Here is a 22,989-nt window from a genome sequence, read left to right on the forward strand (position 1 = left end):
GTCAGGAAGGGAGGGGAGGGAGGGAGGAAGAAAGAAGAAATATGATTAGCTTTTGAGGGTGGCTTTAAAGTAACTTGCTAGAGATGCGACGCAGCGCCGCAGGCATTCAGCCACCGAGCTATGGTACTTACCCACAATTACGTGACCTGCTTCCTCACAGGTGGTTGGAATCCACATGCAGGGGATTGGCTGTGATGAAATGCTGCAAGGCTTCGCTGTAGCCGTGAAAATGGGGGCCACCAAGGCCGACTTCGACAACACGGTTGCCATTCACCCTACCTCTTCAGAAGAGCTGGTCACACTCCGCTGAGAGCCCCGGGACTTGTGTGGCTAGCAGTGGGACCAGAAGACCTCCGAGAGGGAGGGATCGATCAAGCTTACCTCCTGCTGCTCCAGCTTTATAGATTTCTTTATTTTAATCAGGATCTTCTTCTGATGGTGTAAACTTTTAGTTTAAAAAAAAAACAACTTATTTATCTAATCATAAATTTGTTAATCTGGGCCAGGCGTGATGGCGCACGCCTTTAATCCCAGCACTCGGGAGGCAGAGGCAGGTGGATCGCTGTGAGTTCGAGGCTAGCCTGGTCTACAAAGTGAGTCCAGGACAATCAAGGCTAACACAGACCCTGTCTCGAAAAACAAAAACAAACAAAAAAAATTGTTAATCTGGGATTGGTTAGCATTTGACTGTACCTACAGTAATCAATATTTTGACTTTTTTGTTAACAGCCCTGTGTTCGTTGTATTTTTCTTGCTTCGGCCTCATTCCAGGTATAAATGTATATGAAAATACAATGAAGTTAAAGAATGGGCCTGGCGAGTAAATACAGCTGGCTAATTTTTTCTTTTCTCTCTCTCTCTCTTTTTTTTTTTTGAGACTGTCTCTGTGCAGCCCAGGGTGGCTTCAGCCTCAAACACCTCCAGCTATAGCCTCAGGAAAGCTGGGATTACAGGCTTGCAGGCCACTCCTGGTCTAGCTTGTTAGTTTTATATGACGGTGAGTCTCCATCTAGAAGTGCACACGTGTACAGAATATATGTGCGTTTTTGAATCTGGTATTTTTGTTCAGTACTGAGAAGCTGCACTGAGGATGTAACCACTCTGTTCTCATTTTAGTCTTTGCTCTGCCTTAAATGATTCAAAACGGTTTGTGTTATTTTCCTGAAATGAAGTGCATTAAAGTTAGGAGAGCTGAGGCTGGTTAGGTAGTTAAGACACGTTCTAGAGATGGCTGCCTTCAGGAGGGGTGGGCTGAGCACTCACGGTTCAGTCACTCATTTCAGTTTTTCTATGTTTTTGTCATTTTTTAATGAAAACTTTCGAAAATTTGAAATTCACTGCGTTGTCTTATAAAAATTTATTAAGAACTGTATTGCTGTTGGCTTATTTTCTAAGAATTTTACACTGGGAGAACAGATACCAACACCTGCTGGGGAAGAAGTCTCTTTAAAACAAGTGCCAGAAGGGTTGTGGGGGGAGGGACAGTTCAGCACTTGGTGCTCTCGGTTCAGCACTTGGTGCTCTCGTACAGGACTTAGAGGATGCGGTTTAGTTCCCAGCGCCTACCTCCTGGCTCCCAGCTGTCTGTAACTCCAGTTCCAGGAGATCTGGTGCCCTCTTTTGGCCTTTGCAGGCACTTAAATCTTAGTAATAAAACTTTGTAAGGTTGCAGGGGTATAAAAGACAGTCTCCCAGATAGAGGTAGACAAGCAGCCTGAGAAATTCACTTAGGCCAGGTGTGGTGGTGCACACCAGCGCTGGAGAGCTAGAGGCCAGGAGTACAGGCTAGCCTGGGCTACATGAGACCTGTCCCCAAAAAAGTTTTTATAATCCTATTCATGCTGCCTTTATCATTGGTAAACGAGTTCCCTCTTGTCTGTGGTTTTCATGAGCAATACGGTGCTACTGAACTTTGATTAAGCTCTTCCTGGGTGACTTTCTGAGTGGCCCCAGCCAGTGCCACTTTCTGAAGTGGTACTGACTTCTGGGTAGACCCAATGTCAACAAAGTAAAATAATTGCGTTAGCAACTAGGTTATGCCCCTTCCCAAACCATCGGATCTTTTGGCCCATATGGCCAAGACTCAAAGCACCTTGCACAGCATTCTGTACCTGGGCAGAACCCTCAGGACCAGCAGGTTTTCAGGGTACCTGGGAAATGGAGCGGCGTTCAGATGCTGGATGCTGTGTCTCTTCCTTGGTTGTAGAAGGACCAAATTAGACAGTTGCTCACCTAAAAAGGCTATCTCCACTAGGCAGTGATGGTGCAGGCCCTTGGGAGGCAGAGGCAGCCGCATCTCTATGAGTTCGAAGCCAGCCTGGTCTACAGAGTGACTTCCGTGACAGACAGGCCTACACAGAGGAAACCCTGTCTCTAAAATAAAATAAATGTTGCCACATGCCACACACTAGTGTACCCCTAGCATTTTGCTGAGCTTAGTAGGCTACTGGACTTCGGTTGGATTTACTTTCTACTCCCTGGCTGGTACATACCTTACTGGTACAGTTGTTACTTGAAGAATGATACCGTTTGAGCCTAACAACTATTACCATCGTCATCAAAGCAGCTGTGACATTGCAAGAGCCACTCAAGGTGGAGAGTCCGTTTGCATTTCCTTATAGAAGGCAGGGGTGGAGAGGTAGCCTTCACGTGAGACCTCGGCCACTCTCACCTGCATTTCTTTGACAGCTGAGCGTCATTCTGACCCAGGTGAAATTAATCTTGTGGTCTCAGGAGGAGCTAGAGCGTGGAAGGTTAAGTGAGGAGGGCGACTCCCATCTCTGCAGCTCTGGGGAAGTCTTCAGCTGTGATGCTGTGAGCCTTCGCAGGGGTGTAGCATTGGGCTTACCCATGAACCTGCAAGTAACTCTAGCTCATTGGCTGGCCATGTTGGCCTGTGGTAGAGAACTGTTGCTTGGATCTGCTGTAATTCCCTGTTTGGGTAAGAAGATGTTTGTTTACTTCTTCCCAGTAAACATTCACCCAACAGTACCTGTGTTTACGCAAGTCCAGTCAGTGTGTTGTCTTCAATGTAATGGCCCTGAGTGGTTTCTTGTGGAAGGGAAAAGCGGTCTACTGAACAAGTTCCAGGACAGCCAAGGCTGCACAGAGAGACCCTGTCTCAGACAGACAGACAAGCAAGCAAACAAAAAAAAAAATCATACCCTGGCATGGTGGTGCATGCCTTTAATCCTAGCTCTAGAAAGGCAGAGGCAGGTGGATCTGTGTGAGTTGGAAGCCAGATTGGTCTATACAGTGAGTTCCAGGATAGCCAGAGCTACCTGGTGAAATTTTGTCACAAAATAAATAAAAGAGGGGTTGGGGAGGTGGCTCAGAGATTAAGAGCACTGACGGTTCTTCCAAAGGTCCTGAGTTCAATTCCCAGCAGCCATATAGTGGCTAATAACCACCTATGGTGAGATCTGGTGCCCTCTTCTGGCATGCAGGCATACATGGGTTCAGAATACTGTATAAATAATAAGTAAATCTTAAAAAAGTAAAAAGAATAACTTAATGGATGGATAATATTTTGATTAATACAGCTTATGGTATGATTTCCTAAAGCAGTTTGGCAGATTAAAAGGAACAGTGTTGGGCCAGGTGTGGTGGCGCATGCCTTTAATCCCAGAACTCAGAAGGCAGAGGCAGATGGATCACTGTGAGTTTGAGGCCAGCCTGGTCTACAAAGCAAGTCCAGGACAGCCAAGCCAAGAATACACAGAGACACCCTGTCTCAAAAAAACAAAATCAAAGCGAAGGCAAAAAAAAAGTATGAGTTGAGTGGTCTTTCATACCAGTAATCCTAGTACACAGGTCACCAAAAAGTGGGCTACACAGATGTTAGCTCAAGAAACAGAGAGAGTATATGTGTGTGTCTGTTTATAAATTTGATTCAACTTCCTGTGATTAAAATGTATACTAAAAGGAGCCATACATCTTGTTTTAAAGAGATGTTTCAGAATTAACATTGAATTTTTTGGTTTTGTTATTCAAGACAGGGTTTCTCTGTGTATCCCTGACTGTCCTGGACTCACTTTGTAGACCAGGCTGGCCTCGAACTAAAATCCACCTGCCTCTGCCTCCCAGTGCTAGGATCAAAGGTGGGCGCCACCATTCCCGGCAACATTGATTTTTTTTTTTAAGGCTTTGCCACCACTGCTGGGCTAAATTCTTTCTTACATCTGTGGCAATTGCTTGACATTGTGCTTAATTTGTTTTGTTTTAACTAAACTTATCAGTTTAGTTAAACTGATGAACTGATTCTCTTAGGGAGGTAGCACCATCTAGTGGGAGACTGTTGGAAATGAGAATAAATGACTATGAGATAAGGACTTTAAGAAAAAACTCATTGCCCAGGCTGGCTAGTGGTGGCACCACACCTCAGCATTTTGGAGGTGGAGGCAAGAAGACCTCCGTAAGTTCAAGGCCAGCCTGGTCTACAGAGGGAGTTCCAGGACAGCCAAGGCTACACAGAGAATCTCTGCCTTTAAAAAAAAAACTGTAATAAATAAATAAGCTGGGCAGTGGTGTCGCACGCCTTTAATCCTAGCACTTGGGAGACAGAGGCAGGAAGATCTCTTGAGTTCGAGGTCAGCCTGGTCTACAAAGTGAGACCAGATAGCCAAGGCTACACAGAAGAACCTTGTCTCGGGGGGGAAAAAAAACTGTAAAAAAGAAGGAAGGAAGGATGGATGGAAGGAAAGCTCATCATCCTATTACTGAAGTCATATTGATTTGTCAATTTCTCAGGATGCAGTTTAATGTGTGTGTATCAGTAAGGCAGTGTGTTAGCCTGGATTCTCTGAAGTAACAGAACCCATCAAATTAGTATATATTCTTCTGATTTTTTTCAAAAGACTTACTTATTTTTATGTGTATGGGTGTTTTTCATGCATGTGTATCTGTGTACCACATGCCTGGCCCACAGAGGCCAGAAAAGGGTGTCAAATCCTCTGAGACTGAATTTATAGATGGTTGTAAACAGCCACGTGCGTGCCTAGGTTCTAACCTAGCTCCTCTGGAGGAACAGCCAGTGCTCTTAACCGCTGAGCCATCTCTCCAGCCCCTGAATATAATGTATTCTAAAAGGATATTTATTATATTGGCTTATGTAACAAGCAGATCAGTGAGGCTCTGGGCAATGAGATGTCCACTCAAGGTTTGCCTTTCGAATATGCTCAGCTATGCACACAAACATACCTTACGATACCGTGCTGTTATACAGATTTCTGCAGTGTCCTATAAACCAACATCTCACAAAATGGGGAACAGACAGGCAGAAAATGCAGGTGTTCAGAGGCTAATGCTCACGGGTGGGCATGAGCGAGCTCAGCAAGGATGCAGGAAACTCAATGGTTGATGGAGCCACAGTGGCAGGTCTCAAAAGTACCAGCTGTGGGTGGGAATCAGTCTGAGGACGAGATGCTGAACCTTGGGAGCACAGCAATGGGATCCTGGGGGCCGCTTCCAAAGGTTTTTGGTTTTGGTTTTGGTTTTTCTTTTTGTTTTTGTTTTTGTTTGTTTGTTTGCTTTTCAGTATTCCAGTGAGCATTAGCTTTGTGTTGTCTGGGCTTAGGACTGGTTCAGTAACGTTTCAGAGGCTGCCTGAGGCTTGGCTCCTGTCAGAGTTGCCTTGTGGCTGGCTCCTTATCTTGCCAGCGTTAACGTTATTCCAGTTCAACACTTTCAAGTTACACAGATGTTTCAAGTTTACTATGTTCTTAACAGCTTACAATAGAAATAGAGATACACGAAATGTCACCGTTAGACAGTGCAAACACTTAGGAGACACAGCTCTGCGTCTCCATGTCTTTGACGCTTCAGAACGTCTCTGATGGGGTAGCAGCTTAGGGAAGGTAGAGGCAAGCAGATCTCTGTGAGGCCAGCCTGGTCTAAAGAGCTAGTTCCAGAACAGCCAGGGCTACATCGATAAACTCTAGTCTCAAACAAACAAGCAACAACAGAAAAACAGAAACCCATCTCTGACAACCTGGCACATAGAATGAATGTCATTACTCATCTGCTTTGTATTGCACTGGACAAGGGGGGTGTGGGCTGAACTCAGGGCTTTGGCTTCTCAGGTCAAATGCTGTGTAAATGACCTGAAAGTTTCCATTTCTGCCCTGGAAGGAATCTTTATCTCCTGTAACCGCAAGATTGAAAAGGAAATCCAATGCCAGGCACCAAGGCGCATGCCTGTAATCCTAGCACTCAGGGAAGCAGAGACAGGCAGGTCTCTGTGAGTTTGAGGCCAGCCTGGTCCTCAAAGCCAGTCCATGACAGCGAAGGCTACACAGAGAAACCCTGTCTCAAAAAACCAAAAACAAACAAAAAGGAAATCCAACATCAGTAAATGGCAGAACTGCAATGCGAATCGGTGTGTTAATCTTTCAGAACACTTGCTGGCTTTGATGACACTAACTGGGAAGGAACAGGAAGCTGAAACTGAAATGGGTACTTATGAGAAGACTCTGTTGACACTGGATGTACTGAACCCTTCATATCAGCCAGGTCTTTCTTGTCAGTAGACATAGCTATCGCATCCCATCTGATGCTGACCCTGCTTCATCCAAGAAAACTGAAGGTCCTCTCCTGAGGTACCTACTTTGTAAAGCGCCATGATGTCAGTGTGCAAGCAGCATGGTTCGTGGAGGAAGGCACCGATCTCATCCTTGGCAACAGTCGGGAGATCTAGCTCTCTTTAATTCTGGCGTACTGCAGCAGCCAAAGAAGAGAGATGGTCCTGGAGGATGCTCAACGGACCTGAAATGTCTTTAAGGTTTTTTGAGAGCTGGTGAGAAAGGGCTTTGCCCTAGCTCTTTAGTTTGGAGTGCTGAGACAGAGTCTGGAATGGCAAGGAGGAGGGACGAGGTGGGTGGCCCATTACTTCCGTTATTAATCACCCAAACTGCTTTTAGGGCATTGGGGATGCAGAGGTCTCTTTAGTGCCTAGATCTGACGAAAGGGCAGTATAAAGGGCAGTGGTTAGGGTGTCTCAGAGGAGGGTCCATCCAAGGGGCCGCACTAAAATCTAACAGATGGCAGATGTCCAGAATCTAAGTCAGGCATTTGGTGGCATTGTATTTTTGGATTGTGCTACATGAGGGAGGCAATGACTGTACAACCTTGTGGGGGACATCAGGAGACAGTGTTAATAAGGAAAACGTTTTATGTTAAGATTGACCTACGTTTTTTTTTTTCCTAAAGATTTATTTATTACCCACTATTCAGATCTAGCCAACGGACAGCACATTCTCCACAGTTGTGTGGAGAGCGGGGACTGACTCTGACATGGACTCTGGTGCCCCCTATTTGATCACTTCCCCTTGGTAGGGAGGCCTGATGGCACTCAGAGGAAGGAGAAACAGGCTATCCAGATGAGACCTGATAGGCTATGATCACGTGGTAAGGGAGGAGGTTCCCTTCTGTCCCAGGCCTAGGGGAGGGGAATAAGGTGAAAGAGGGAGGGAGGGAGGGGGGAATGGGAAGATACAAGTGAGGGGATAGCAATTTAGATATAATCTGAATAAATTATTTAAAAAAAGATTTATTTGTTATTATGTATACAGTGCTCTGCCTTGCATATACCCTCAGGCCAGAAGAGGGTACCAGATCACACTATAGATGGTTGTGAGCCACCATTTCCAGCTGAGGAAATCCTGACTATTTTATGTAGATTGCTGTACAGGTTGTGGTTTGATTTATAGGGGCAAGAGTTTTCTCATATGTGGTAGCTTTGTTAATCAAAGCTCTCACTCATTCAAGGATAGGGGTAGAACTAATTCCATGAAGATGTGAGAAACGGAGTTTACGGTCTTTAAAGAAAGGAGTGTTGGGGGCTGGAGAGATGACTGCTCTTTCCAGAGGTCCTGAGTTAAATTGCCAGCAACCACATGGTGGCTCACAGCCATCTATAATGTGATCTGATGCCCTCTTCTGGCCTGCTGGCTCACATGCAGGCCGAATACAATATACATTAAAAAAAAAAAGAGTGTTGGAATAAAAACTGCTATTGTTTTTCAGGATGTTGGGATATTAACTTCTGGGATTGTTTTTATTGTATTGGACCCTATTAGGTCCAAAGTGGACATCCCCAAAACGGCATTGCCACTGACGATGTCACAAATGACAGTCTGAGCTCAGGCTGGACTCTGATGCGGTCAACAGAGCATTGCTATTGGATAAACAAAAGCCTAAAGTCAGCATTTCTCAGGAAATTATGAAGCGGGTTTCTGTTTGTCAGGAAGAGCATTCCTTCCCTTCTGCCCCTCCAGCCTTCCTCCAGCAACGGAGACTCTAGTTCCTATCAGCACACACCTGTAACACTTATCAGCACACACCTGTAACACTTATCAGCACACACCTGTAACACTTATCAGCACACACCTGTAACACTTATCAGCACACACCTGTAACACTTATCAGAGTCCCCACACTAGCTCCCAGGCTCTTCTGGCCAGAGCCCCCCTAACTTTCCAGGCTGTTCCTGCTTACCGGCTTCCTTCTGTTGCAATCTCTCTCTCTCTTTAAAACCGGCAAGGCTTTCTCCGCCTTTTGCAATTCTCTCTGTTCCCGAAGACATCGCCATGGTAGTTTTGATTTTTCCCAACAAATCTTTCCTTCTGCTCACTGATTCATCTGGTTCTGCGGTCTCACTGTTTCCTTGCCTGTATCCCAGTTCCTACTCCCTTTTATACCTCATCACTTCCGCCAGTCTCAAGAGATCATGTGAAAAGCTGTCAGACTCCATTTCGTTAGGAACTGCCTAACTCCATCCCAAAGGCCACCAGCTCTAGGAAAATTCCCGGCCACTGGGGCAAGCTGCACTCTCTTTGCACCTTGGACAATTCAATGGTGTCGTGAGTCATACTTTGCTATCTGCATACTTGTTACACTTTGGATGTACCCTAAATACTGTCAGGCACACTTTCAAGGTTAGCTAGAACTTCTTTTTAGCTAAATAACTTGAGTCAGAGCTGACCACCCTGTTCCACCATCTGACCTGTGTATGAGCTAATTGTGGGTTTTCATCTTTAAATATGCAAAAACACCTTCCCCTCAAGGACTCAGTTCAGATACTGAGCTGGCTGTCTCCCTGAGCTCAGAAAATAAAGCTTTCATTTTAAGATTCTCCGTCTGAAGTGAGTTTTCTTGGCCTTCACCCTGAACCCAAAAGATCAATCTCTGAGTTCATCAGAAACAGGAATATTTAAAAGAGCATCGGTACCTAGCATACAATCCCCAGGAGGGGTTTCGGGGAGGCTAGGCAGCCAGCCCGATGATCCTGGCCTTGCCTTTTATCAGGTCTGCAGGAGGCTACCTCAATCTTGTTTCTCATTCCTGCTGTTTCTGATCTGTTTTAAGTCTGAGATTCTTTGTAACTGAAGCCCATTCTCTGTAGCATGTGAGCAACCCGAGGTTCTCACCATGGACCTTTTTCCTTTAGTGTATGTATATATACACATATACATACATATATATACATATATAAATTTATTTATTTTTATTTTATATGCATTGGTGTTTTGCCTGCATATATGTCTGTGGGTGTCAGATCTTGTAGTTACAGACACTTGTGAGCTGCCATGTGGGTGCCAGAAATTGAACTCAGGACCTCTGGAAAAGCAGTCGTGCTCTTAGCCGCTGGGCCATCTCTCCAGCCCCCATGCTTTGTAGTTTTATGCCAACTTGGCACAAGCTCAAGTAGTCCGAGAGGAGGAACCGTCAATTAAAAAAATGCTTCCAGGTGGATCTCTGTGAGTTTGAGGCCAGCCTGGTCTGCAAAGAGAGTTCGAGGACAGCCAGGGCTAGTATACATTATACAGAGAAACCATGTCTCAAAAACAACAAAACAAAACAAAAACAAACTCCCAAAAATCAAAAACAGAAACAAAAACCAAATAAACAGAGAAAACGCTTCAGTAAGAGGAACTGTAGGCAAGCCTGTACGGCATTTTCTTAATTAGAGAAGGATGGGAGAGGGGCCAGCCCATTGTGGGTGGGGCCAGCCCTGGGGGCGTGGTCCTGGGTTCTGTAAGAAAGCTCACAAGGAGCAAGCCAGCGAGCAGCACTCCTCCTTGGCCTCTGCTTCAGTTCCTGTCTCTAAGCTCCTGCCTTAACTTCTCTCAGTGATGGACTGTTACCTGGAAGTGTAAGTCAAGGAAAGCCTTTCCTTTCCAGATTGTTTTGGCCATGGCTGTTTCATCACAGCACCAGTAACCCTAACTAGGACTGTGTTTGCGTTTCACCCCAGATGTATGCAAGTGGGCTGCAGTAAGGAACCTGCCAACACAACCACCCCATGATGTGGTTAGTGTATTTATTGTGGATATGAGAGAAGGAACAGTCAGAGGCATCTGGAAGAGTCTAGAGCAGAGAGAGGAAGAAGCAGCCTGAACATGGCCCGCAGACTGGTCATTGCCGGGGTTATCTGTGAGAAACAGGAGAAAGACCACAGAGACTCGAGAGAGCGTAGTGAGGCGAGTGGGAGCAGGAGCTGAGAATAGTAAAAACTGCTTGGTTATTTAAAAAAGGTGGGTGAGTTGGGTGTGATGGCAAACACCTGTAATCCTAGCACTCGGGGAAGCAGAGGCAGGCAGATCTCTGAGTTTGAGGAGACAGGGGCAGGTGGATCTCTGTGAATTCAAGGCCAGCCTGGTCTACAAAGCAGAGTCCAGTACAGCCGGGGCTACACAGAGGAACTTATGTCTTGAAAAAAAGGGGATGGTGGTGATGAGTACCTGGTGTGTGGGCAGGGCCAGGAGACTGATGTGGGGGCTGTGAAATGTGTAAAGTGCTTGTGAGGAGGGGACTGAGGGAGCCTGAAGGTTGGACACAGATCTTGCTGTGCTGATAGGTTAGTTGGAAAGCCACGTGTCACTTTGGCTGGAGGTAAGGAAAATGAGTCTTTTTGCTAGACAGGAAGTGGAGCTGCACAAGTTCCTGAGGAATGCTGCACAGAAAGCCTCCTATAGTATAAGTCGAGCTCATGTCTGCATCTTTAGACTGCGTTTTAGAATTTGGAGTTCCCTTTGGACCTGAGAAAGACATAGCTATAAGCAGCTTGTTCCTGCATCGTTAGTGTCCTATCCGCGGCGGTGGGGGAAGGGAATAGAACTGAGACCCAAGGCAACTAGTATTAATAAATAAATACAGCTACAGAATATTTGAGCACTGGCTTAGGCTCTACAAGCAAAGAAAGGATAGTTGTAGGGTCCAGGATGGGCCAATTATTATTATTTTGTTGTTGTTGTTGTTGGCTTAATGTCCCACTGCATCTTATGTTGTTTCTGAATCCAAAAGTCTTGTCTAAGACAGTTCACAGGTATGGAAAGAGCCTGAGTTCGAAGGGCAGAAGCTGAGCCCTATGTTTGTGTCTGACTTTGCTAGGCTGCTTTTCACTCTTTCCCTTGTTTGAAGGAGGTGCTGCTGAGTGGTGTTTAAGGTAAAGTCGAAAGGCCTGGCATGGTACACTCGCCCGCAATCTCAAAATTCATGTTCCACACCAACCAAGGAAACATATCTTGTTTCAACAAACAAAACAACCCCCCACCCCCCTACCCCCATAGAGAAAATATTGATGTTGCCAGTTGGGTTAGATTCCAGAGCCTGCTGGGAGATCTGGTCCAAAGCCCTGCCTTTCTTTGAAGAAAGGTGCTGGAGGCAGCGGTGGTGCACGCCCTTAATCCCAGCTCCTCGGAAGCAGAGGCAGGTGCAGAGGCTGGTGGACCTCTGAGTTTCGAGGCCAGCATGGACTACAAAGCGGTCCAAGACAGCCTAGGTTACACAGAAACACCCTGTCTCGAACAAAACAAAACAAACAAGCCGGGTGTGGTGGTGCACGCCTTTAATCCCAGCACTCGGGAGGTAGAGGCAGGGGGATCGCTGTGAGTTCGAGGCCAGTCTGGTCTACAAAATGAGTCTAGGCCAGCCAAGGCTACAGAGAAACCCTGTCTTGAAAAAAAAAACCAACCAACCAAACAAACAAACAGGTGTCTTCGCGTTCTTCATTAGAGCTGAACCTCTTGGTGAAGCTTTGTCAACAGTGTGAACGCCTGCGGGTCGTCAAGGAGACAGCGCGCCCCAGCAGGTTCTTGATTTTATAGGGGGGGGCGGGGCACGCAGTGGCGCACGCGCGTTTTCGGAAGCAGCGTCGCGGTGGTTGCCGGGAGCTAGCGTCCAGCCGCTCGACCAGGAAGTGGAGGGCGGAGCCGGGGCCGAGTCGCCCCGCCTCAGGCTCGGCGGCCAGAGGCTCGACCCCCACCTCGGCAGGTCCGTGCTGGGCGTGCGCGCGTGGCGGCTGCGGTGGTGGTGGGGGCACCGAGGAGGGGCGGGAAGCGGGGCGGCGGTGGGCGGGTGCGCGTGCGTGCGTGTGTGTTTGTGCGCGTCCGTGCGGCGGAGCCGGAGACTCGGAGGCCCGGAGTCGGCGCGGGCTGCGGGCGCTGAGGTAGGGGCCCCAGCGGCGGGCGCAGCGGCGAGTCACCCGTGGGATGCCAGGCTCCGAGGCGCAGCGCGGCTTCCGAGGGCACGCGCGCGGGCTCCACGCCGCCAAGCGGTTCTCGGAGCCGAGCGCCTTGAAAGGGGCTCGCTTCCCAGCCAGCATTGTCTTTTAGGCCGGGGATCCCGAAGGCAAACTTTTGGGGTTGGAGAGCGGGAAGATCCCCGGTGGGCGAGCGGATTGTGCGGTCTCTGGGTCCGGAAGTTTACCTTCGCCCCCTGCGTGGAGTTGGGGGCACCACAGCGTCCCCCTCCCTCCCAGGGCTGCCTCCCGACTGGCGTCGACCCCTGCCTGTTCTAATGCTGTTTAACTTGGGTTGCGGTGTTTTCCTGCGAAGTCCAGAGGCATTTTTCCAGATCGGAACTCTGCGATCCATCTAGTGGGGTGCTCCAGTGCCAGGGGAAGCCCAAGACAAGAGTAGAGAGGCTGGAGGATTGCAGATTCTGTCTGGGGTGCAAAGAACTGAACAGGGGAGCCTGAAGATTTTAAATTATAGCTTCTCACGATCCATGGTGGGACGGACCAGCTTTCAGCTGTATGCCCTGTTTGGGGGTTTTGATTGACCAACATAATGTAAAGTGAGTTGCTCTACCACTCAGGTTAGCCAGAGGATGAGTATAGTGCCTTACAGATGCTGCCGGAGGAGGAAAAGTTAGTTGGAACACGAGAAACTCGCTTGCTTTGGTGCTTTTGTTGGTACCTTATATAGGTCTTTTATTTTAGAGACCTTTACCAGGCAGGCTTCCAGGACCCAGGGCACTTTACTTCCCGCTGTGACCTTACTAGTGCTTCTTCAATTCCTGTTTTAGTTGTTAAAATTAGCGACAACACTTAATGTGTTTCAGAGTTGTGGGCTTGATGTAGTTAAATTTAAACTACAGGCTTGATCTGTCCTAAAGTCGTGGTCGTTGTTGTTGTTGTTGTTATTATAATTTGTTTTTTTTCGAGACAGAGTTTCTCTGTGTAGCCTTGGCTGTCCAGGACTCACTTTGTAGACCAGGCTGGCCTCGAACTCACAGAGATCCGCGTGCCTCTGCCTCCCAAGTGTTGGGATTAAAGGCGTGCGCCACCACCGCCCGGCCTAAAGTCGTTATTAAAAGGCCAGATTAATTCTATGATTTACGAAGTAAAATAGAAATGTTTCGGTTTAGGAGTTGCAAACTGCCTGTTTCCTCAGTTTCTTCTTAATTTTCCTGTATCTTCTCACTTGTGATTTTTTTTTTTGTGGGGGGTGGGGTCCAGACAGGGTTTCTCTGTGTAGCCTTGGCTGTCCTGGACTCACTTTGTAGACCAGGCTAGCCTTGAACTCATATTGATTCGCCTGCCTCTGCCTCCCAAGTGTGAATTTTTTTTTTATTCTTGTTTTCACTCTTTTCCTCCTCCCAAGACTTGTACCTTCCCACTTGCATAGTATTAGTTATTTCTTTCCAAATTCAACCCAAAACAACAACTTCTATTGAAACAAAGTCTTACATACATACTTTCTCACTTTTACAATTGAGCCAAACATGTATAACATTGATAGTGCCCCCCTTCCATGGACCTAGGAAGAAATTGAATTTAGAGCAATCCTGTAGATTATTGTTCAGATGTTAGGAATCAAAACTGAGAGAAACAGGTGTTTTACTCTTAGACCAGGGACTCTTCAACTCTTTTTACCTGAAGGTCATACTGGGTTTTTTTGGTGTATTTCTTTTTTTTTTTTTTTTTGAGACAAGGTCTCCCTGTGTTAGCCTTGGCTGTCCTGAACTTGCTTTGTAGACCAGGCTGGACTTGAATTCAAAGCGATCTGCCTGCCTCTGCCTCCCCTGTGCAGAGATTAAAGGCATGTTCCACCACGCCCAGTTGATTTTTTTTTTCTTATGAGTGCTTTATTTTTTTTTTCCTTGGGTCGAGATTGAGCCTGGGCCTTCACACTGCCCGCTTGCTACTATCAAACTATATCTCTAGTCTCCATCTTCCTTTTTTGTTTATTTTTTGAGACAGGGCTTTCCTGTGTAGCCTTGGCTGTCCTGGACTCAATTCGTAGACCAGGCTGGCCTCAAACTCACAGAGATCCGCCTGCCTCTGCCTCACGAGTGCTGGGATTACACAGATGTGTGGGCCACCATGCCTTCTGAACCCAGCTTTCTTTCTTTCTTTCTTTCTTTCTTTTTTTTGAACCCAGCTTTCTTAGATAATAAAAGCATACTGAACTGGGCCAGCCTGATCTACAAAGAGAGTTCCAGGACAGCCAAGGCTATTACAAAGAGAAACTCCGTCTGGGGGGGGGGGGGGAGCCAAAAGGAAAAAGAGTATACTGGCTTTTAAAATACATCATTAATAACTGTTTTGGTTCATTCATTCATTCTCTCTCTCTTCACTGAGCCTAAACTTGCTTCCTAACTTTTGCCCAGATTTTTGAGCTTCAAGAGTAACCTGTGTTCAGATACACACACACACACACACACACACACACACACACACACACACACACAGAGAGAGAGAGAGAGAGAGAGAGAGAGAGAGAGAGGAGAATACATATATACATACAAATATGTCAGTGTATATGTGTTTTAGAAAACAGTTAAATCATTTATTGCCATTAAATTACAACTCTGAATTTATACACTGGGAACCATTGATACTTTTCACCACTGGAAATCAATGTGGTGTGTGCCTAATTGAGGGATGATATACTGTTATCATTAAATAAAAGGTCAAGAATTTTGAGTACTTAAGTGCTTATAGTTACAAAAATTTGTTCCCTTTGATTTTGTTATTGTTGTTACTGTTTATTTTGTTTCTCGAGACAGAGTTTCTCTCTGTAGCCCTGGCTATCCTGGAACTTACTCTGTAGACCAGGCTGGCTTTGAACTCAGAGATCCACCTGCCTCTGCACCTCCACCCCCCACTCCCCATGCTGGGATTAGAGACATGCACCACCAGTATCCAGCTCCCTTTGATATTTTTATTTTTTGTTTTTCGAGACAGGGTCTCTCTGTGTTAGCCTTGGCTATCCTGGACTCACTTTGTAGACCAGGCTGGCCTCGAACTCACAGCGATCTGCCTGCCTCTGCCTCCCGAGTGCTGGAATTAAAGGCGTGCGCCACCACGCCCGGCTGATATTTTTAATTACACAAATCCTAATAGATAATATACCTGTTACTACAGATTAGTGGAGACAAACCGGCATTCAAAATGATCAAATTTGCATTTTTGGACTACTCCTGAGGACAGCAGTTAGCACTGATAAGTAAGCAGAGTTGGTTGGCATGGCTGTTAAACATAGCATCCATGTTTTCTCCTCAGCAAGACTTTTTACACTGTTGTCTGGCTTGGCAGAAGTGGCTGGGGCACTGTTCCTTTTAAGAATTGGTTCTTCCATTGCTAACAAAGATGCTCCCTACTCATCTCACAGTTGATAAGCTGTCCTCCCTGAAGGAGCTGGTCTACTTCATTTGTTACATGACATGCAAAAAGAAGACAGATGCAGGTTGTACCTTGTAGGCAAATGTCATGACTATCAAAGTGTAGCAAAGAGGATGACAGCCATCTGCCAATGATAATCTCTGGAAACTTCTTTTTCCAGACCAGGCTGGCCCTAGTGCTGGGATTACAGGTGTGCACCAACATGCCTGGCCTCTGGAGTGACGGCTAAAATGGGGACACCCTAGTTGGCCAACTGGTTTCCCAAAGTACTTGCTCATGAGATAGTCCTGGAAGTCCTTGTACCACTGCTCTAGCCATGGCCATGCCACTTGAGGTGCACCTGCTCTTCAGATCAGTGACACTGTATTTTTTAAAAGTAAAAGTTGGAGTGATGAGATGGCCAGCAGGTAAAAATGTGTGCTGTGCAAGCCTCAGGACTTGAGTTTGCTCCTGAGAACCCACAAAAAGCTGGATGTGGTATCTTGGTGGCTCTTATGTATAATCCTGTTAACTCCTGTATCATGGAGACAGAGAATTGCTCCGAAGCTCCCAGGCCAGTTGATGTGACACGCAGAGTAGCAGAATCAAAAAGGAACCAGCTTTAGCAAGGTGGAAAGAAAAAACAGATTCCCCACAGTTGTCCTCTGGCTTCCACACATATACCGAGGTGTGTGTACTCATCCTCACAAATGTGAACACGAGCTAGCAAGCACACACAACACAATTTTAACAAATTGGTGAAATAAATTACTGAAAAGTATGAGAATCTAAAAATACTGCTTATGCATGTAATTAATACAGAGTAATTCCTCTGCACTTACAGGGCTCTTTTTGGTACCAGGTCTTAAAGTTTGTGTGCTTGTGTGTGTCTGTATTTGTTTTGGAGACAAGGTCTGCAGTAGCCCAGGCTGGCCTTAGGTGTCATCTGAAGATAACTTTGAACTTTTGATTCTCCTCCTGCCTTCAGAGTGCTGGGGTTACAGGCATGCAGCCACCTAGTGTTGAAGATTTAACTCAGGGCTTTGTGTGTGTGCTAGGCATGCACTGTGCCAGCAGAGCTACACCTTCTAGCCTTTCAGTATGATACTTATTTTAACTTAAAAAAAAATTAATTTACTTTCATGTGCATTGGTGTTTGCTTGCGTATCTGTCTGTGTGAGGGTGTTGGATTCCCTGGAACTAGAGTTCTATAGACAGTTGTAAGCTGCCATATGAGTGCTGGAATTGAACCTGGGTGCTCTTAACCTCTAAGCCATTTTTCCAGCTCTGTTTTACACTTTATCTGACTTCTAACTAGTGCAGTTCAGATATAGTTACCACCTTACTGGATAGCATAGCTGTAAGACTGGAGAATAGTTCTGTTTTTACTGCCCTTTCTTACTACTGCCTATCCCAGATCTTGGCACAGGAGTACCAATTTTTCTTTTTTTTAAGTAAGTGAATAAATATAAATGATAGCAAGCTGAGTAAAAGATAATTTTGTGGGAACTAACTTGCCAAGGTCTGTAGACTTGGCATGCTTGTTTGAGTGATTTAAATTAATATTAAAGGTGTGTATTTGATTTTTGTAGCATTATGGACCCAAGCCTGTTGAGAGATCGAGAGCTGTTCAAAAAACGAGCTCTTTCCACTCCTGTGGTAGAAAAACGTCCTGTGCCTTCTGAGCCATCCTCCTCCTCCAAGAAGAAGAAAGCAAAAGTTGAACATGGAGGATCATCAGGCTCTAAACAAAATGCAGGTGAGAAGAGCTGTTCTAGGACTGTTCGGTTTCTATTTTTCAGGAAATTAGTTATGGCAAGTTCAGATTCTCTTTTGAGACAGGGACTCGATGCAGCCCTGGCTGGCCTGGACTTCCTTTGTAGACAGGATTATCTCACCAAGATGCCTACCTGTGGCTCTTGAGTGCTGAGAGGAAAGACCTATGTTATCACACCCAGCAAGTTTAATGTTCTTTCTTTCTCTTTCTTTGTTCCTTCATTCCTAACTTTTTCTTTTTCTTTTTGGTTTTTCTGTGTAGTCTTGGCTATCCTGAACTCACTTTGTAGACCAGCTTGGCCTTGAACTAACAGAGATCCACCTGTCTCTGCCTCCCAGATTACAGGTTTGGGCCACTGCCCCCAGGTAACTATATTCTTAATGAGTTTTAGGTTCTTGTTTAAGTATAAAAGGTAAAATTTAAGCCCATAATATGTTCCCAGAACCCACATGGTGGCTTGCAGCTACCTATAACTCCAGTCCCAGGGGATACAACAGCCTTTTCTGGCTTCCATGTGCACTGCATGCCACTGGTTCACAGACACATGCAGACAAAACATACATAAAACAAAAATGAAAGGGAAAAATTATACACCACCATTACTAGGGGGGAAACAATTAAAAAAACAAAACAAAACAAAACAAAACAAAAAGCCTACCCTTGGGCTGGGCTCAGTGGCTCATGCCTGTATCCCAGCCCTCGGGAGGCGGCAGGAGGATTGCTGTGAGTTTGAGTCCAGGACAGCCAAAGCAACACAGAGAACCTTGAGTGTTAGCATTAAAGGCGTGTGCCATCACTCCCAGCCTGGAGCGCTCTTTTACATATGGCTTCTTTTACTTTGTTATTTTTAATCCATGTTATTGGGTGATTCAGTACTTTTATTGCTAAAGGATATTCCATTGCATGGATATACCACAGTTTGCTTATTTACTGGTTAATGAAGTTTGAGATAGGATCTTGCTATGTAGCCAAGGCCAGCTTGGAGTTCACTAGGTGAGTCAGGATAGTCTCAAATGCAATAATTGTCTTGCCTCTACACCTGAGTGTTTGTATTTCTATTGACCAGAGACTTAGGCTGGAATTTCTGGATGATGTGAATTTATGTTAGCTTTTAAGGAAACTGTCAAATGACTGTTGTGGTTAGGTCTTTTTGTTGCTCTGCTAAAACACTGACCAGAAGCACCTTGGGGAGGAAAGGGGTGGTGTGGCTCACAGGTTACAGCCCCCCATGAGGGAAGCTGAGACAGGAACTGAAGCTGAGACCACTGAGTATGCTGCTGCTTACTGGCCTGCTTCCCTGCTCATGCTCTGCCAGGCTAGTACTACCACTGCTACCACTACTTTTGTTTTTTTAAGATTCACGTATGTGGGTGTTTTGTCTGCATGTATGTCTCTGTACCACATGCATACCTGGTGCCCATGGAGGACAGAAGAATGCATCAGATTCCCTGGAACTGGAGTTACGGTGTTATGAACTACCATGTGGTTACTGGGGATTGAACGCCTGTCATTTGGAAGAGCAGCCTGTGTTCTTAACCACTGAGCCATCTCTTTAACCTCAGTCAGCTTTCTTGTACAACCCAGGAACATCTGCACAGGGGTGTCACTGCCCGCATCAGTTATCACTCAAGATGATGCCCCACAGATACGCTGTGCCCAAAGGCCAGTCTTGATGAGGCATTTCTTTGAGGGTCCCTCTTTCCAGGTGTGCCAAGTTGATAATCAAAATTAGCCATCAGGGCTGGAGAGATGGCTCAGTGGTCAAGAGCACTTCCTGCTTTTCCAAAGGCCCTGAGTTCAATTCCCAGCAACCACCTGGTGGTTCACAACCATCTGTAATGTGATCTGATGCCCTCTTCTGGCCCGCAGGTGTACATGCAGGCAGAACACTATAAACATAATAAATAAATAAATCTTTAAAACAAAACAAAAAATTAGCTATCACAGTAAATAGATTATACTACCTTTTCAACAGTGACAGGAAGGTCTAGTTATTTCTCATCTTTATCAATACTTAATTCTCTCTTTTTGTTTATAGCAGTTTTTGGTGGATATGAATGAGTATCATTGTGAGGTTTTTGTTGTTGTTGTTGTTTTTGAGAGAGTCTCTTATTTTGCTTTGTTGGTTTTCCAAGACAAGGTTTCTGAATCTGTGTAGCCGTGGCTGTCCTAGACTTGCTTGTAGACCAGGCTGGCCTCAAACTCACAGAGATCCACCTGCCTCTGCCTCCCAAGTGCGGAGAGAGTCCCTTATTTTGTTTCCCTGGGTGATTTGTAGTTCATTATAGAGCCCAGGCTGACATCAAACTCACGGCAGTTCTCTTGCCTCACCCTTCCCATGCTGGGGTTCTAAGCATGAGCTATAAGCCATGTTACCCACTACCTTCGTTGTGGTTTTCTTTTCTTAAAGTAGTTTTTAATTTTGTGTATGAATGTGTGTATGTGTAGTACATGTGTGCCTGGTGCTTTCAGAGACCAGAAGAGGGTGTTATATTTCCTGGAACTGGAGTTAGAGATGATTGTGCGCCACAGTGGGTACTGGAACCCAAACTCAGGTCTTCTGTAAGTGCAGCAAACACTCTCAACTATGGAGCCATCTTTCTGGGCCCAAAACATTGAAGGTTTTTTTTTTTGTTTTGTTTTTTTAATACACTGAGCCTACATGCCATACCTTGTCTAGACTCTGTTTATCTCTTACACATATTTCAGTGTTCTTGGGCAAGATATATCTCAGTTGGTGGAGTGCTTGCCTAGCATGGAAGATGTTCTGAATTTGATCCCTAGCATTACATAAACTGGGTGTGGTGGTGCACATCTCTAATCTTAGCAGAAGATTCAACAGTTCACGGTCATATTCAGCATTTAAAAGATATTAATAAGCCGGGCATGGTGGCACACATCTTTAATCCCAGCACTCGGGGAGGCAGGCGGATTTCTGTGAGTTTGGGGCCAGCCTGGTCTGCAAAGCGAGTCCAGGACAGCCAAGGCTACACAGAGAAATCCTGTCTCGAAAAACAAACAAAAATTAATAACTTTTAATGATTTATTTTAGGTGCATTGGTGTTTTGTGTGCATGCATGTCTATGTGAGGGTGTTTGATCCCCTGGGACTGGAATTACAGACAGTTGTAAGCTACCATAATAAGTCAGGCTTGGTGGTGCACATCTTTAATCCCAGAACTCAGGAGGCAGAGGCAGGTGGATCTCTGTGAGTCGAGGCCAGCCTGGCCTACAAAGAGAGTTCCAGGATAGCCAGAGAAATCCTGTCTTAAAATACAAAACACATGCACGCATGTGTACACGCAGCACTAATAAGTAAAATGTCAAAGCTCTCTTTCTGGCACAGCTCCCATGATGCATTACTGTAACAGCATGATTACTGGTTTGCCATTGTATATTAGTCTTTGACCTAAACCCTTATACAGTAGTAAGCTCAGTAAATGTTTGTTAAATGGCTAAATTACAAGATAAAGTGGTGGGGAAAATAGTGTACTTGTTTAAGATCTAGAGATTTAGGGCTGGCAGAATGCTCAGCAGGTCAAGTTGATTGTCACTCAACTCTGGCGACCGAATTGGGTCTCCAGAATCCACATAAACGTGGAAGAACAGACCCCATGGAATTACTTTCTGATCTTACATTGTGTGTCCATACAGACTAGTAATAACAAGAACAAAATCTAGACATTGAAGATTCACCTATGGCAGCGGTTCTCAACCTTCCTAATGCTGTGGCCTTTAATATAGTTCCTCATATTGTGGTGACCACCAACCATAAAACTATTTTTATTTTTAAATTGTATATACAGTGCTCTGCCTGCATGTACACCTGCAGGACAGAAGAGGGCATCAGACTGGATTGTAGATGGTTGTGAGCCACCATGTGGTTGCTGGGAATTGAACTCAGGACCTCTGGAAGAGTAGTCAGTGCTCTTAACCTCTGAGCCATCTCTCCAGCCCATAAAACTATTTTTTTCCATAAAACTGTTTTTGTTGCTACTTAATAACTGTATTTTTGCTACTGTTATGTATGATTCATAATGTAAAAAACCTGTATTTTCTGATGGTCTTAAAAGACCCTTGTAAAAAGGTAGTTCAACCTCAAAGGGTTTATGACTATCAGGTTGAGAAATGGTGACCTATGTAACTCTAAATGTGTTTGAAATAGTCTCTGACTGAAGAGATGGCTCAGCAGTTAAGAGCACTGACTGCTCTTCTGGAGGACCCTGGTTGAATTCTCAGCAACCACATGACATCTTACAACTGTCTGCAAAAAATAAAGAGAAATCATTAAGAAAAAGGAAACAGTTCCTGACTATATGCTATTTTATATTCTTAGGTTTTACAAGCCTGTTGTTGTTGTTGTTATCATTATTATTTTGAGAAAGGATATCACCATAGCTCAGGGCTGCCTTAGAACTCACTGTGTAGTCAACGCTGTCCTAAGTCCATGGCAGTCTTTGTGCTTCAGTGTCCTGACAGAGTAAAGGTGAGCTTTGTGTTTGCTTATGTTAGCTAGAAAAACGTGAAAAAGATGTGCTTTGTGGATGTCATTTTATATTGTCATTTAGTATTCTTTAAAGTAAAATTAACAGGTTTCTCTTCCCTTTTCTTCAAATAATTATTGCACAAAACAATCATTCCATCAGCAGTGGAGATTAAAACAAAGGAGTTCTTAGCATTCCATACCATTCTTTCTGTAACAGACTGCTGAGGAGGACTCCCCCACCTGCCAGCACCAAATCCACTTACCCAAATGGGGATCTGATAAACTACCAAAGTCCTATTGGTGAAACAGTGAGTTTTATTAGGGTTATTTTTAGAATATGGGTAATGGGTTACCTACAGAAGCAGAAAGGACTCAAGCACAGCTGCATCACTTATGCTAGTAGGCAGCTGAACAGGTTGGAGAGCATCCTTTCCAGATGGTTCAGCTGATCTAGGCCTCTTCCAGGGAGCTCATCTGGTCTTGGCTTCCGTGAGATTTGTCTGAGTATGACTCAAGGCAGTTTATATACTCTTGGGGAGGGAAAGGCCTAGTTAATCTGGTCAGTTTCAGAGACTTCCTGAAGCGGTTTTGGATTGTTTACTTCTTATCTTGAGCTTCACAGCAGGAAATAATCAACTATTCTGCATTTGTTTTCAGTCTTTGTGTGTGTAAACTTAAAATAGCATCTATGATAATATTAACTAAGGGAAGGCTCAGTTATAGATACTTGCTGTGTAATCATGAGGATCCATGTTTGGATTCCCAACACCTGTTTATGAAGCTTGATGCAGGTAGTGCACACTTGTAACCCGAGTTAGGAGGGTCCCTAGGGCTTGCTAGC

The 22,989-nt window shown here is 45.2% G+C and overlaps 2 protein-coding genes across 8 annotated transcripts in view; both read left to right on the forward strand.

Moving 5' to 3' along the window:
- GSR (glutathione-disulfide reductase) overlaps positions 1-1,372 on the forward strand; it is a 42,775-nt gene extending 41,403 nt beyond the window's left edge. For both annotated transcript variants that reach the window (XM_084760368.1, XM_084760367.1), the window contains exon 13: positions 161-1,372. In XM_084760368.1, the coding sequence (XP_084616494.1) occupies positions 161-310 (150 nt within the window). In that variant the 3' untranslated portion in view covers positions 311-1,372. The remainder of the gene's footprint in view (positions 1-160) is intronic.
- Positions 1,373-10,043: 8,671 nt separating this feature from the next.
- GTF2E2 (general transcription factor IIE subunit 2) overlaps positions 10,044-22,989 on the forward strand; it is a 57,083-nt gene continuing 44,137 nt past the window's right edge. For 4 of the 6 annotated variants that reach the window (XR_014775183.1, XM_084760373.1, XM_084760370.1 and 1 more), the window contains exons 1-2: positions 10,044-10,150; positions 17,479-17,645. Coding sequence is in view for 5 of the 6 variants with exons in the window: in XM_084760373.1 (XP_084616499.1) it covers positions 10,131-10,150; positions 17,479-17,645 (187 nt within the window). In the remaining variant the exon portion in view is untranslated. Of the gene's footprint in view, positions 10,151-12,161; positions 12,271-12,295; positions 12,446-17,478; positions 17,646-22,989 lie in introns of those variants that run through there. The other 2 variants (XM_084760371.1, XM_084760372.1) reach the window with 2 other exon arrangements.

Source organism: Acomys minous (genome assembly GCF_964271855.1).
Source record: "Acomys minous genome assembly, chromosome: 15".
Taxonomy (NCBI): Eukaryota; Metazoa; Chordata; class Mammalia; order Rodentia; family Muridae; genus Acomys; species Acomys minous.